The sequence below is a fragment of the Pan troglodytes genome, chromosome 3 (assembly GCF_028858775.2).
Source record: "Pan troglodytes isolate AG18354 chromosome 3, NHGRI_mPanTro3-v2.0_pri, whole genome shotgun sequence".
Lineage (NCBI taxonomy): Eukaryota > Metazoa > Chordata > Mammalia > Primates > Hominidae > Pan > Pan troglodytes.
In genome coordinates this window covers 166,685,045-166,700,860 of record NC_072401.2, presented here as the reverse complement: position 1 = coordinate 166,700,860, position 15,816 = coordinate 166,685,045, and the positions used below count along the sequence as shown (strand labels likewise).

Genomic DNA, 15,816 nt, shown 5'->3' with positions numbered 1-15,816 from the left:
TAGAGGCTGAGGTGAGAAGATCCCTTGAGCCCAGGAGTTCAAGGTTACGGTAAGCTATGATTGTGCCACTGCACTCTAGCCTGGGCAACAGGGTGAGACCTCATCTCTGAAAAAATCGAAAAATAAATAAAATAAAGTAGATAAGGGCTGGGCGCAGTGGTTTACATCAGTAATCCCATCATTTTAGGAGGCTGAGGCAGGTGGAACCACTTGAGCTCAGGAGTTCAAGAACAACCTGGGCAATATAGTGAGTCCCTGTCTCTATTTAAAAAAAAAAAAAAATATATATATATACACACACACACACACACACACACACACACACACACATATATAAATTAACTTTGGCGCATACACACACATATATAATTTCACCTTCATAACTTTCATGCAAAATAAAGTATTATGTCCATTTTACGCCCAAGTTTAAGCCCACTACCAGACATTAGCAGAACCTGGATATAAACCCAGATCCTTCTGGTTAAGTTAGTGTAGCATCCTAAGAGTTTATACATGGACCTGTGGACATCTCCTTTTTCATAGTCAGAGGGAAAAATAATACCTTATTACTTTCTGTGTAATAAAGCATTCCATTGACAAACCATTTAAGGGTTTGGTTTGTCAGTGATTGAAGGCACCCCTGGACATCTCTTTACCACTGGCTGAGTCATCTTAACTAGGATACTTTGTCTTGAAACTGTTTTCTTGGTTTTAAACTATTTTTTTTTTAACAGCACACTGCCTACATCTCAGAGTTGTTCTGAAAATACTGCAATTCCTGGGACATAGTTAGGGCTCAATAAATGTTAGCTGTCTTTTTAAGAAAACATTCTGAGTAAATATAGGTATACTATCCTGCCCAGTGATTCATCTTTTAGTCTCTGACATGGTATCTAATGGTAATGTCCATTAGTAACAAGATTTTCCAGTTCTCTCCAGTGTCATAATAAGTCACTGTATTCCAAAGTACTATGCACAATAGCAAAGAATACAGGAAGAAATGAAAATTTTGGGAGCAGAAACCTAATGTAGTGAGTGCCACCAGTAGGTGGCTTCTGGGGATAACAGAAAAAACTGTCAAAGCCCCACATGTTAAAGGCTAAAAATGCTTACCCTCTCCCTGTGGTGCCCACTCCATCCCTTTAAATTGTGCCCTGTGGTTTAACTAAGGGTTACAACCTGCTCCCTGCTTAGTATGTGTCAGGAATAGCACAATCCAACGTTTATACAGAGGAGACAAAATTGGTAAGTTTGTTCTGGTTCATCCCTTGCAAGCTCCATCTGCAGTTTCTGAAAAACAGAAATAATCACCCTTATACTCAGCAATGTGCCAGGTCCATGCACATGATAGGTAACCCCCACGACATTCCTGGGAGGGAGCCATTCTTAGCACTGTTTTATAGATAGTTGTTAGAGCAATATAAAGTTTTCTTCTTGGAAACTGTAAAAGAAAAAAGCTAGAGGGATTGTATTCATACATATGTTAATACAATAGCCTCTGCATCTTCCATTAAGAAAAAAACAAAAACAAAAAAAAACGACGACAACTAGTAAAATAGTAAAATAGTTCACCCTAACAGGTGGGTTTTCATTCACAAACTGTCCCTGTACAGATTCTGAGAGGTTGTGAATCTGGTCCTACATAGAAATAAGGCCGAAGAGGCCCAGTAAAAGTGTCACTGAAAGTACAGATGTGAGATTTCTCAGCCATGTTATAGAATGAGATCTCACCCATCTCATAGTCCAGGAAAATGCCAATGGCCCTGGCTTTCACCTCTAACAACAGAGGGGTTGGAAAAGCCCCTGGTGCATGATAGCCATCATCTTGCAGCTCAATTCTCCAACATTCCTGCTGGGCTGATGAGGGTCTCCTCGCCTTTGTGGGAAGAGAATCTTTGCAAATGCCAATAGCCCATTCTGACTTATCCCCCACTTCAATCTCCCAGAAATGCCTGCCAGAATGAAAATACGGAAAACCCAGAACAACTGGCTTGACTGTAAATCTTTTTGGGAAACCAGGAACCTTTTGTTTTCTCTTTGTAAATCTCACACGTTTTTTATCTTCAGATACAATCAGGTTAGGGTGTGCTGTTTCAGGGTCTAGAATTATTTCTACTTTAAACTTCTTTATAATTCTCTGCAGAGCAGAATATTGGGGAGGAAAACTGCAGCCATCTCTCTTTAAATGAATTGAAAAGATCGATGGGCTACTCTCATTTTCAGATTCGTAGAAAATTTTAATTTGTGACAGCAGTTCCAGTTCAGACAGCTCACTGAGCTCTACTACCTTACTTAACTGGCTTTTGAGTGTGGCACTGTAGTTTGAAAATGCTGTTATGTTTGCACTGAGTTTCTGTTGATTGTCCTTCTCTTCTTCAGCTAATCTGGAGAGAACTGCCTGTTGCTCACGGTCCAAAAACTGGTTGAGGTGCTCAAATTCAGAGGATAATTCCTGCCTTTGGTTTTCCACCATCTCTCTCAGTTCTAAGGGTTTTTTGCTTTGAGTGCTTATTAATTTTTGGAGGTCTGCCAATTGCTTTTTCAGGGGCTGGATGTAACTGCAGAATCTTTTCCTATAATGAATGGCAGCTTTCTCTATGGGCCTCACATGGTGGCCCTGGTGGTCAGGGGGCTGAGTGCACAGCGGACACAACACCATCAAGTCCTCCTTGCAGAAAACGCTCAGGGGCTGGTTGTGTTTCTCGCACAAGGTGGTCTCTTCCTGCTTCCTTTTATTACTCTTGGTGCTCTGGAGTAGCTTGGCAATTTCAATCATCCTTCCCAGCTGGGTGTTGCTCCTGAAGTGCCCCTCTTGACACTGGTGACGACAGACAGGGCAAGGGAACAATTCCTGTAGATCCAGCCAGGACTGTTGGATGCAGGAACGACAGAAGTTGTGCCCACATTCGATGGTGACGGGGTCACTCAGGTAATCCAGACAGATGGAGCACTTAGCTTCTGCTTGGAGTCCGGTCAGAGCTGCTGCCACTGCCATTGGGCTGTCGGTGAAGGTCTGGACCAAGGTGGGCTTTCTTCAAGAGGTTGAGTTCTGTGGGTACTCTTCAGTGAGAAGCAGATATGCTCTCAGATCTCACTGTCCTTCCTGGAGGCAGCTGATGACCTCACTACAGTCCCACTGATTTCTCACATTGGTGGCAGCCCTTGAAGTCCTTTGAATCTTCGGACCCTTTAATTCCAACTGCCAAAAGGAGTCCCACACACAGCCTGCCGGCAGTCACAGGTCAGCCAGACAACTGCTCTTCCAGCCTTTGGCTGCTCAGAGAAAATGGTGCCAAGCTAAGCAGCTGTTAGGAAAACAGCTGTTGCCTCAAATCATTGGTTGCTGTGGGTGAGAAGATATTTCTTTCTTAAGAACAAAACAAGATGAAACAAACCTGAATTTATTTCAGGTGGTCCTAACCTCCACCACATTCTAGCCAAACACAAATTATCCTCCCCTAGCCCCAGTCTTTGATTTCCGTGCCTTTATTATTGTGCCCTAGCTATTCCACATAGTTGGAACCACAATCCCCACATCCCATCTACTTACCAGTCATCCTAAGTGGGGTTGTGGGAACAGCTTAGGCCCTGAGGCATAGAGACCACCCAAATTAAAATACAGCCTTTGTTACCTATCTCTGTAACTTGGAGAAATTTGCTTTACATCCCAAATTCTTGGAATCAGGTAAATAATGACAATCTCCCTTTAAACTTTTGTCTTGATAAGTTATTTCTAGCCTGGGCAACGTAGACTGAGCCTGTCTCTACAAAAAATAAAAATAAAGAAATAAAAAAATAAAAAAAAAATTAGTTGGGCACGATGGTGCGCACCTGTAGTCCCAGCTACTTGGGAGGTTGAGGCAGGAGGAATCCTTGAGCCACAGAGGTCAAGGCTCCAGTGAGCTGTCATTGTGGCACTGCACTCCAGCCTGGGTGACAGAGTGAGACTTTGTCTCTAATTAGAAAAAAACAAAAAGTCTTTCTGATGGCTCAAAATCACATCTACCAAATTTACCTTGCTCTTACATCCTTGCTTCTCTACAGTTGAATAGGCCACAGAAGACCTATCTATTTGTGAAATGAAACCCAACGAGATAACACATTGAATATAAACAAAATTTGCAAAAATACTTTCAGTATTTACTATTAAAATGTCATGTCTAAATGCAAAATACCTACAAGATAAGAAAATAAAAAGACAAAAACTGAACATATTCCCAGTGTATGGGAACATGCTCTCCAAACGAGCATAGAAGCAACAGTTATGTAGACATTCCAACACTGTAGACTGTGAAGTAGAAACAAAGGCTGAGCTTGGTGGCTCACGCCTGTAATCCCAGCACTTTGGGAGGCCGAGGTGGGAGGATCACTTGAGTTCAGGAGTTCGAGACCAGCCTGGCCAACATGGCAAAACCTTGTCGCTACTAAAAATACAAAAAAAATTAGCCTGGCATGGGGGCACATGCCTGTAATAGCTACTTGGGAGGCTGAGACATGAGAATCGCTTGAACCCAGGAGGCGGCGGTTGCAGTGAGCTGAGATCGCGCCATTGCACTCCAGCCTGGGTGACTAGACTGCTATCTTTGAGATAGCTTTTGAAGCACACAAACAAAAAACAAAAAAATACTTAAAAAGTTTTTCCTTTGCCATTGTAATTCGACAATGCTAATCCTATAAAAATGCAGATGACTTGAACAAATTTTCAAACATATATACAAATATTTTTGTTGTTGTTGAGACAGGGTCTCTTTTGGTCACTCAGTGAGTGATCATGGCTCACTGAAGTCTAATTTCTTGTTATTTTTTCTAGAGGTCTCGCCATGTCACTCAGTCTGATCTCAAACTCCTGAATTCAAGAAATCCTCCTGTCTCACCCTCCCAAAATGCGAGGATTACAGGTGTGACCACTGCACCAGGCTGAAAATGTGATTTTCAGTACTAGTTTGAACTTAAAAAAGAGGAAGCATTGGAAAATGTCTAGTCAGTATTGGCAGAATAAACTATATTACATGTGTGTAACATACATTCTATACAAGGCAGTATCAAGCAGATTTTAAAGCAAAATAATAGCACCAAATATACTGATGCACACAATATATCCTAGGATAAAAAAAAGCAGGCATCTTCCTACTCCTTCCACCTATTTTTCACTCTGTTCACAGCTATCATCTCTTTCCCTTGGACCAAGGGGCCACCACATTCAGAATTTTGTATTTTAGAAAATGGATTGGCCGGGCGCAGTGGCTCACGCCTATAATCCCAGCACTTTGGGAGGCCAAGGCGGGCAGATGACCTGAGGTCAGGAGTTTGAGACCAGCCTGCCCCAAATGGTGAAACCCCGTCTGTACTAAAAATACAAAAAAATTAGCCAGGCATGGTGGTGGGCACCTATAATCCCAGCTACTTGGGAGGCTGAGGCAAGAGAATGGCTTGAACCTGGGAGGCAGAGGTTGCGTTGAGTCGAGATCGCATCATTGCACACCAGCCTGGGCGACAGAGCGAGACTCTGTCTCAAAAAAAAAAAAAAAAAAAAAACAAGAAAAAAAAGAGAGAGAGAGAGACAGAGAGAGAAAGAAAAAGAAAATGGACATGGTACATAGATTGTCTATTATGTGAGCATGCCCAGAAAGGTTTCGGAAACACTCTATTATCAATCCCTGTGGTCCAAGGCCTCAGTAATAAAAACACACTTTTATCAGACAGCATAGTCCATGGCATCAGAAATTACTCCCAGGATCTAGTGAAGGGACAGTCCTGAAGACAGACCTTTCTTTGGAATATGCAGGGATCCCTCAGCTCAAGTCTGCTGATTTCACCCTTACTGGAGGGTCTCAGGAATCACTTCTTTAAAAAAAAAAAAAATCATTTTTATTAACTTATTTATTTTTAATAGAGATGGGATCTTGCTGTATTGCCCAGGCTGATCTTGAACTCCTGGCCTCTCAAAGTGTTGGGATTACAGGTGTGAGCCACCTCGCCAAGCTGAAAATATATATATTTTAAAGAGATGGGGTCTCCCAGCCTGGCCAACATGGTGGAACCCTGTCTCTACTAAAAATACAAAAATTAGCTGGGTGTTGATGGGTGTAGATAACTGATGCCTGTAGTCCCAGCTACTCCAGAGGCTGAGGTGGGAAAGTCGCTTGAACCCAGGAGGCAGAAGTTGCAGTGAGCTGAGGTCGCACCACTTCATTCCAGCCTGAGCAATACAGTGAGACTCAAAAAAAAAAAAAAAAAAAAAGGGAGAGAGAGACAGCGTCTCATATGTTGTCCAGGCTTGTGTTGAACTCCTGGGCTCACGTGATCCACCTGCATCGGCCTCCCAAAGTGCTGAGATTACAGGCGTGAACCACCACGCCTAGCATACTTCTTGATCAAGCATAAATTTCTGGAGCAGAGTGCATTCTCTTGCCCTGAGGCATCTCTGGACAGCAGATCCAGAGTCCTGCAAAGCTCAGGTCCTGCCACTATTTTCTTTCCTTAGCTCCTCCTCTTTGTTCAGATTTCAGGCTTCCCCTCTGGCCTCATCTTCCAGCGTCAAGGTTCAGTATCAAACGCCTCTCCTTTGTAAAATGTAGTTATCGCCGGGCATGGTGGCTCACGCCTGTAATCCCAGCACTTTGGGAGGCCAAGGTGGGTGGATCACCTGAGGTTGGGAGCTGAGACCAGTCTAACCAGCATGGAGAAACCCTGTCTCTACTAAAAATACAAAACTAGCCAGGCATGGTGGTACATGCCTGTAATCTCAGCTACTCGGGAGGCTGAGGCAGGGGAATCACTTGAACCTGGGACATGGAGGTTGCGGTGAGCCAGGATCGTGCCACTGCACTCCAGCCTGGGCAACAAGAGTGAAACTCCTTCGCAAAAAAAAAAAAAAAAAAAGTAGTTATCTTACCAGGCACAGTGGCTCACGCGTGTAACATTAGTGCTTTGGGAGGCAGAACTGGGAGGATAGCTTGAGCCCAAGGAATTCAAGACCAGCTCTGGGCAGAGTGAGACCCCATTTCTACAAAAAAAAAAAATTTTTTTTTAATGGTTGAGTTTGATTCCTGGTGTTCCCTTATTAACTGTGTGGCCTTGGAGCTACTTAACCCCTCCTGGCCTTAGTCTGTCCTTTGTAAGCAAGCAATAGTGGTTAAATAAAGGAAGATCAAGTCCATAAACAGCCTGATGGGGACCTCAGGGCCTCGGATCAGGGCTCTAACCCCCCACCCCACCCCCAACTCTATACACAAACCATCCCTCACTGCTACATCCTGGAAGGTAATTCCACACTCGCCATCAGACCAGCATTTCTGGGAATGTTCCCAGACAGATATCAGTCACCTCATTTTCTGACTCCTTAGGATAGGGTGGGCTCTCAGCTTAACTTTTTTTAGTAAGCATTTCGGTGACTTAGGACAAAACTAGTAAATAAATCAGGAACCATAATAAATAAATGGCGTGCATTTTAAAATAACCTCATGCCGCAGGCGCGGTAGTTCATGCCTGCAATCCCAGCACTTTGGGAGGCTGAGGCAGGTGGAACACTTGAGATCAGGGGTTCGAGACCAACCTGGCCAACACGGTGAGACTAAAAATACAAAAATACTAAAAATGGGCCAGGCATGGTGGCTCACACCTATAATCCCAGCACTTTGGGAGGCCACGGCGGGCAGATCACGAGGTCAGAAGATCGAGACCATACTGGCCAACATGGTGAAACCCTGTTTCTACTGAAAATACAAAAAATTAGCTGGGCATGGTGGCACATGCCTGTAGTCCCAGCTACTGGGGAGGCTGAGGCAGGAGAATCACTTGAACCTGGGAGGCGGAGGTTGCAATGAGTTAAGATAGCCACTGCACTCCAGCCTGGGCAACAGAGCAAGACTCTGTCTCAAAAAAAAAAAAAATACACAAATTATCCTGGCTGGTGGACAGTGCCTGTAATTCCAGCTACTTGGAAGGCACAGGCAGGAGAATTGCTTGAGCCCAGGAGGCAGAGGTTGTAGTTAGCCAAGATCACCCCAGTGCACTCCAGCCTGGGTCACAGAGCGTGATTGCGTCTCAAAAAAATAAATGAAAATAAAAACATTAAATAACCTGATGCCGAATTCAGGTTCCCTTGTGAGGTGCAAGCTCCCTCTAGGCACAGAGCAGGTGCTCAAGAGGTCACGGGTTTCACTACACTCCAGCCTCCGGCACCCACAGAATGTCACTTCCCAGCTTACCTGGAGCAGGGGGAGCTCTGCGGCGGTCCTTTATCCGTGCAAAAGGCCACACACTAGATACTAACTAAACACACATGGAAAGTGCAGCTGTGAGGACTCCACCCAGCTAAGACCAGCTTCCACCTGGAAGTGGGAGGGGTAGGGGCAAGAGAGGGTGGGGGAGGCTTCCTCCCTGTAAGCACTTAAGTGTCCTTGGCCTTGATCTAAGAACTGTGGAGTCTTTTTTGTAATAACTGAATAGGGCAGGTTTGCATTTGCTCATGCAAATAACCAGAGCCCGCCTTATTTAGATGAGTGAAAAGGAACAGAGAAGTTGAGAAAGACTAAAGGAGATTTCAACCCAGAGACTGCAACTGGGCTACCTGCTGAAAGATATCCCTTACAAGCCTGAGCAACATGGTGAAACCCTGTCTCTATGAAAAATACAAAAAATTAGCTGGGTGTGGCGGCAGGCACCTGTAATCCCAGCTATTCGGGAGGCTGAGGCAGGGAGAATTGCTTGAACCCAGGAGGCAGAGGTTGCAGTGAGCCGAGATGGCGCTACTGCACTCCAGCCTGGGCGATAGAGTGAGACTGTCTCAAAAACCAAACAAAATAGGAATCTTGATTTCTCCTCAACTCTGAAGCCAGAAACCTGGCCGTCTCCCAGTCTTCTCCACCTCAATCAATGGAATCTTTGTTCACCTAATATTTGAAGCAGAAAATCAAGAAGACATCTCTGATTTCCCTCATTTCTTTTGCTCCCTACAAATCCACCATCAAGTCCTGGTGTCCTGCCCCACACTGTGTCCCTGAGCTCTGACACACCCTCCTTGGGGACACCTGGGAACCCTCACCTGGTTAGCTGACCCTGGCTGTCCTCCCTCATCCCCCGCCCCTCAGAATCCAGTGCTGTCACCTGGGATGCTAATTTGGGGGCTGTGTTTGGCTTCATGTGTGTCCTGTGAAGGCAGAAGACAGATTGACAACACTGGCCATACACAGATCCTCAAGAAGCCATGAGTCCTAAGGGGCAGGCAGAGAAAGAGTCATCTGTCCAAGAGACCAAAGAGACTGAGGGGCAGCTGTCCGGGGCCCGCAGCAGGGTCCCGCTCCTAGGGGATCAGGACAACTGTAAAGGGACTGATAAAAATGCGTGGGAGCATTTCAGAGGAGTATCAGGGGCAAAGGCCAGAGTGGCTGTAATGGGAGACAAGAGATAAACACTCATTATAATTCCTAAAGGTAATCAGCCCAGAGCCTGAAGTCAAAGTAAAAGAATAGATTATTTGGATTAATTTACATTTCTGAGGGTAAGTGATCCTTTCTCAATTCTGTCCTTCCCACCCATTAGCTGATTCCATTTGGTTTTGGCCCCACCCTATGATTATAAAGGAAATAATCAAAATACAGCAATTTTTCCTCCAAAGGAGTTTTAATGCCAAAATGAGTGAGAGTTCTGTCTTAAAAATGAAACTGAGTGGCCAGGCACGGTGGCTAACGCCTGTAATCCCAGCACTTTGGGAGGCTGAGTGGGGGGTGGATCGCCTGAGCTCAGGAGTTCAAGACCAGCCTGGGCAACACAGCGAAACCCCGTCTCTACTAAAAATACAGAAAATTAGCTGGGCGTGGTGGTGCACGCCCATAATCCCAGCTACTCGGGAGGCTGAGATAGGAGAATCCTGGGAGGCGGAGGTTGCAGTGAGCTGAGATCATGCCACTGCACTCCAGCCTGGGTGACAGAGCGAGACTCTCTCTCAAAAACAAACAAACAAAAAAGTGAAACTGAATGTTTTCAATCCTCTAAACTATAATTGAGTTTTAATATAGTATATTTTAAATGTTTAATATTTTCTGGGAAAAGAACAAATAAATAGAGATGAAGACCATCAGAGAATTGCAGAGTGCTGTGTTCTGGTTGTCTCTTGACATACTCCCTGTGTGCTCTCAGACACACCCCGGGGACTTACACTACCATTTGTCTGTAGAGGAGACCCAAGCCTATATCTCATCAATAGATTACTAATATCTTTCCCAATTCTAAATGATTTCAGTCATGCGGTGCCATTTATTAGCTCCTCAATCTTGAGCAAGTAATTTATAATCTCCTTGAATTTTATTTTTCTCACCTGTAATATGAGGACGTGCATGCATATATATTTGATCACAGTTAGCCCCTGGCATTGCTTATTAGTATTAAGAAAAGAATACATTGATCTGTAGATCTTGTTTAGAGCCTGAATTAAACAAACTAACTCTAAAACACACAAATTTTGAGACAGCCTGCGGAATTTGAAAGGAGAAAAGATATTTGATGATACTTAAATTACATTTAATTTTTAAAGGGTGATTATGATATTACTGTTACTTTTTTTTTTTTAATTTGAGATGGGGTCTCAGTATATTGCCCAGGCTGGTCTTGAACTCCTGCCTCAAGTGATCCTCCTGTTACTGGAGTGGGTCTCGATCCAGATCCCAAGAGAGGGTTCTTGGATCTTGTGGAAGAAAGAATTCAGGGCTAGTCCATAGAGTAAAGTAAAAGCAAGTTCATTAAGAAAGTAGAGGAATAAAAAATGGCTACTCCATAGACAGAGCACCCCAGGGCTGCTGGCTGCCCATTTTTATGGTTATTTCTTGATGATATGCTAAACAAGGGGTGGATTACTCATGTCTCCCCTTTTTAGACCATATAGGGTAACTTCCTGATGTTGCCATGGAATTTGTAAACTGTCATGGCACTAATGGGAGTGTAGCAGTGAGGACGACCAGAGGTCACTCTCATCGCCATCTTGGTTTTGGTGGGTTTTGGCCGGCTTCTTTACTGCAACCTGTTTTATCAGGAACGTCTTTATGACCTCTATCTTGTGCCGACCTCCTATCTCATCCTGTGACTCAGAACAAGTAAGTGTCTGGGAATGCAGCCCCGTAGACTTCAGCCTTATTTTACTTAGCCCCTACTCAAGATGGAGTTGCTCTGGTTCAGACACCTCTGACGCTCCCACCTCAACCTCCCAAAGTGCTGGGATTACAGGCGTGAGCCACCACATCTGGCCTATTACTGTTATTTTATTTTATTTCATTTTTTGAGACAGGGTCTCACTTTTGTCAACGAGGCTGGATGTGGTGGTGCAAACACCGTTTGCTGCGCCTCGACTTCCCAGGCTCAAGTGATCCTCCCATTTCAGCCCCCAAAGCAGCTGGGACTACAGGCTATATTACCATTATTTTTAAAAAGATTCTTTATCCTTTAGAGATATATGCTGAAGTATCTTTGGATCAAATGATATGATGTCTTCAAATGATATGATTAGCTTTAAAAGAGTCTAAGTATAGGAGGTCAGGACCAGCATGTACAGATAAAACAAGATTGGCCACATGTACATGACTGTTGAAATTGAGTGATTCAAGAGATCTTTGCTATTTTTTTATTTGTGCATATTATTGAAATTTCTTTTTATAAAATTGGGTTTATGTACTTGGTTTTATAGACAGGACCTCGCTCTGTCACCCAGGCTGGAGTGCAGTGGTGTGATCATGACTCACTGCAGTCTCTACCTCCTGGGCTCAAGTGATCCTCCTGCCTCAGCCACCCGAGTAGCTGGGACTACAGGTGCACACCACCACGCCAGGCTAATTTTTTTTCATTTTTCCTAGAGACAGGGGTCTCAGTGTACTGCCCAGGCTGGTCTGGAAGTCCTGGTCTCAAGTGAACCTCCTGCCTCAGCCTCCCAATGCTCTGGGATTACAGGCATGAGCCACTCTGCCTGGCTTTGACATTTCTTATAATTAAAAAAAAAAAAAAGCAAGTACAAGAAAAAATAAGAATATATGTAAATATATGGAATATATGGAATTAATATCTATATTATTTTTACACAAACATCATAGTATAAAAATATCTAAACACACAGAATATGAAATCATAATACTATCACCCAAAAATACAGTCAGCCCTCAGTATCTGCCAAGTTCTGCATCCCGGGATTCTTCTCTTTTCTTTTTTCTACACCATCGGGAAATTAAAGTCTGCATCCCAGGATTCAACAATCACTAATGGAATATTTTCCATCAACTGAGGCAGAACCCACCCATATTGAGGCAAACTGTAAGGGATTTGAGAATCCGTCTGAATTTTGTTATCCAAGGGAGTCCTGGAGCCAATCCTCTGCAGATACCGAAGGATGATTGTAATCATATTCTAAAGTATGTATATTGAGACATTCTTTTTGTTTTTTTTTTTTAAAGAGGGAGTGTCGCTGTGTCACCCAGGCTAGGGTGCAGTGGTGCTATCATGGCTCACTGCAGCCTCAAGCTCTTGGGTTCAAGCAATCCTCCCTCTTCAGCCTCCCAAGTAGCTGGTACTACAGGCATGGACCACCATTCTGGCTTTTTTTTTTTTTTTTTTTTTAATAGAGACAGTCTTGCTAAGTTTTCCAGGCTGGTCTTGAACTCCTGGGCTCAAGAGATCCTCCGGCCTCAGCAGCAGTATATTTTTTCAAAAAGTATATTATAAACCTTTTTCTAGAGAATACATTTAGTACTTTCTCTCTATATATTATATACATATAAAATACTCTATTTAGTACCTCTTAGGGTCATATAGCATCATGTAAGTACAGTATAATTTATTAAATTACTCTCAATATTTAGGCTGTTTTAAAATTTTGGGAAAAGTTCCTTGCAACTTCGGCAAGGATTTCCTTCCTTCCTTCCTTCCTTCCTTCCTTCCTTCTTCTTTTTTTTTTTCTTTTTTTCTTTTTTTTGAGTTGGAGTTTCATTCTCGTTGCCCAGGCTGGAGTGCAGTGGCGATTCTCCTGCCTCAGCCTCCCAAGTAGCTGGGATTACAGGCATGCGCCACCACGGCCAGCTAATTTTTGTATTTTTAGTAGAAACGAGGTTTCTCCATGTTGGTCAGGCTGGTCTTGAACTCTTGAGCTCAGGCAATGTGCCCACCTCGGCCTCCTGAAGTGCTAGGATTACAGGCGTGAGCCACCGCGCCTGGCGTGAGCTACAGTCTCGACACTGCACTCCAGCCTGTGCAACAGAGACCTGTCTCTAAGTTTTATATATAAATAGAATTTACCTATAAGGAAGAGACTTCCAAGGCAGCCTTGTTTACCTATGGTCCATTATGCACAACATTCAGTATAATCAGCAGCCCGAAAACCAAACAGACCCAAGGATAAAAAATGCAAATCAATGTTTGGAAGATCTTGAATTTTTGTGTCCAAAGAAATCTGTGTTATTTAATACCAAAATATCCCATTAGCTTTCTACATTCTTCCTGTGTTTCCAAAAAGGCAGGGAGGTGATGGGTGTTTTCCTTGTGTCCTGAATCCTTGTCAGTTAAATGATTTCTCTCAACCAGCTTACACTGGTAGGAAGTAAGCAGTAAGTCTAGATTCCAACCCATGTAATCCAAATAGTTGAATCCAAATAGTTTGCTTTCTTTACAGCTCCAGTCTGCCCAAGTAGAGTGATTTGGGGTGCCCAGGGTGTGGGAGGGAGGAAAAGAGAAAATGAGGCCTGGAGGGATGGGTGGTCATTAAGTGTGGGAGGGAAAAAATGCAGTTAACTTGATAGGAAGAGGGGCCTTCGGGGGCGGGGAGCCAGCAGAGGGCCGGACATGCCATCTTCTCACCTACAGAAATGAAATAGGGCCAGCTAGGCAGCCAGTCTTCCCACTCCCTCTGAGTGTCCTATTTGTATCTTTTCCCCTCCAGGGTCAAAGATCTTTACTTTAAAACACAGCACTTTCTTCAGTGCCCTGGGCTGTGTCTTGTGGCATTCCTTTCATTAGTTTCGATTGTTTATAAACAATTACAAGATACTATGTTTCAATTGTTTCAATTGTTTATAAAGAATTACAATTTCAATTAGTTTCAATTGTTTATAAACAATTACAAGATACTATGTTGAGTAAAAGATACTATGCTGAGTACAAGATACTATGCTAACTAAGGCTTTGGTCAAGCGGATGGATAGCTTCGGCCTCTGCTTTCACTGAGGAGGGCATTTATAAATCTAGTCACAGGACAGACACTGCAAGAGCCATTTTACTAGGTGTCCTGAGTGTTTTTTTGTTGTTGTTGTTTGTTTGTTTGTTTTCAGACAGGGTCTCACTCTATCGCCTCACCTGCGTGCTGGAATACAGTGGCACAATTAGGGCTCATTGCAGCCTCTTCCAAATCCCAGTCTCTAGTGATCCCCCGACCTCAGCCTCCCGAGTAGCTGAGACTACAGGCATGGGCCACCATGCCTGGCTAATTTTTTCCATGTTTTTGTAGAGGCAGGGGTCTCACTATGTTGCCCAGGGTGATCTCTCTAACTCCTGGGCTCAAGAGATTTCCCTGTGGCCTCCTAAAGTGTTGAGATTATAGGCATGAACCATTGCACCCAGCAGTCCTGGGTGTTCTGATACCGCAGAACAGTGGACTACAGGAGCAGATGACAGGCTTACCTCCCCTAGTGTGACCCAGCTTCCTGGGGAAATGGCTAAGATCAAGCTAAGGCCTCAATCTAAGTCAGCGGTAACCAATCTTTTGGCTTCCCTGGGCCACATTGGAAGAATTGTCTTGGGACACACATAAAATACATTAACACTAACAAACAGCTGATGACCTTAAAAAAAATGCAAAAATGGGCCGGGCACGGTGGCTCACGCCTGTAATCCCAGCACTTTGGGAAGCTGAGGCAGGCAGATCACAAGGTCATGAGTTCAAGACCACCATGACCAACATGGTGAAACCCCATCTCTACTAAAAATACAAAAATTAGCCAGGTGTGGTGGCAGCATGCCTGTAATCCCAGACACTCAGGAGGCTGAGGTAGGAGAATCGCTTGAACCTGGGAGGTGGAGGTTGCAGTAAGGAAAGACGCAGAGGACGCGGAGGCTGCAGTGAGCTGAGACTGCGCCACTGAACTCCAGCCTGGGTGACAGAGCTAGACTCTCTCAAAAAATAAATAAATAAATGAATGCAAAAAATCTCATGTTTTAAGAAAGTTTACAAATTTATGTTGGGCTGCACTCAAAGCTGTTTTGGGACGCATGCAGCCTGTGGATTGTGGGTTGGACAAGCTTGGTCTAAGTAGTGATCATCTGGGTAAAGGAGACTAGATTTGCACAGCATGTATAATGGTAACTTTGTGCCGTTTTACCAACATCTCCCCACTCTCCCGCCTCCCAGCCCCTAGTGACCACCATTCTCTCTGCTTCTATGTATTCAATCTTTTTAGATTTCACATATATGTGAGATCACACCATAGTTTTATTTATTTATTTTTTGTTTTGCTTTTGAGACGGAGTCTCGCTCTGTCACTCAGGCTGGAGTGCAGTGGCGTGGTCTCGGCTCACTGCAACCTCTGCCTCCCAGGTTCAAGCGATTCTCCTGCCTCAGTCTCCGGAGTAGCTGGGACTACAGGCGCATACCACCACGCCTGGCTAATTTTTGTATTTTTAGTAGAGACGGGGTTTCACCATGTTGGCCAGGATGGTCTCGATCTCTTGATCTCGTGATCCACCCTCCTCAGCCTCCCCAAGTGCAGGGATTACAGGTGTGAGGCACCACGCCCAGCCACCATAGTTTTATTTCTGTGTCTGGCTTATTTCATTCAGCCTAATGTCCTC

General features: G+C 44.1%; 1 protein-coding gene across 1 annotated transcript; it reads right to left on the bottom strand.

The window, feature by feature from the left end:
- Window positions 1–1,588: 1,588 nt before the first annotated feature.
- TRIM75 (tripartite motif containing 75) lies at window positions 1,589–3,421 on the bottom strand. The gene has a single exon (XM_016952474.2). It carries the CDS (start codon window positions 2,993–2,995, stop codon window positions 1,589–1,591), a length of 1,407 nt encoding a protein of 468 aa, XP_016807963.1. The 5' UTR covers window positions 2,996–3,421.
- Window positions 3,422–15,816: the final 12,395 nt, after the last annotated feature.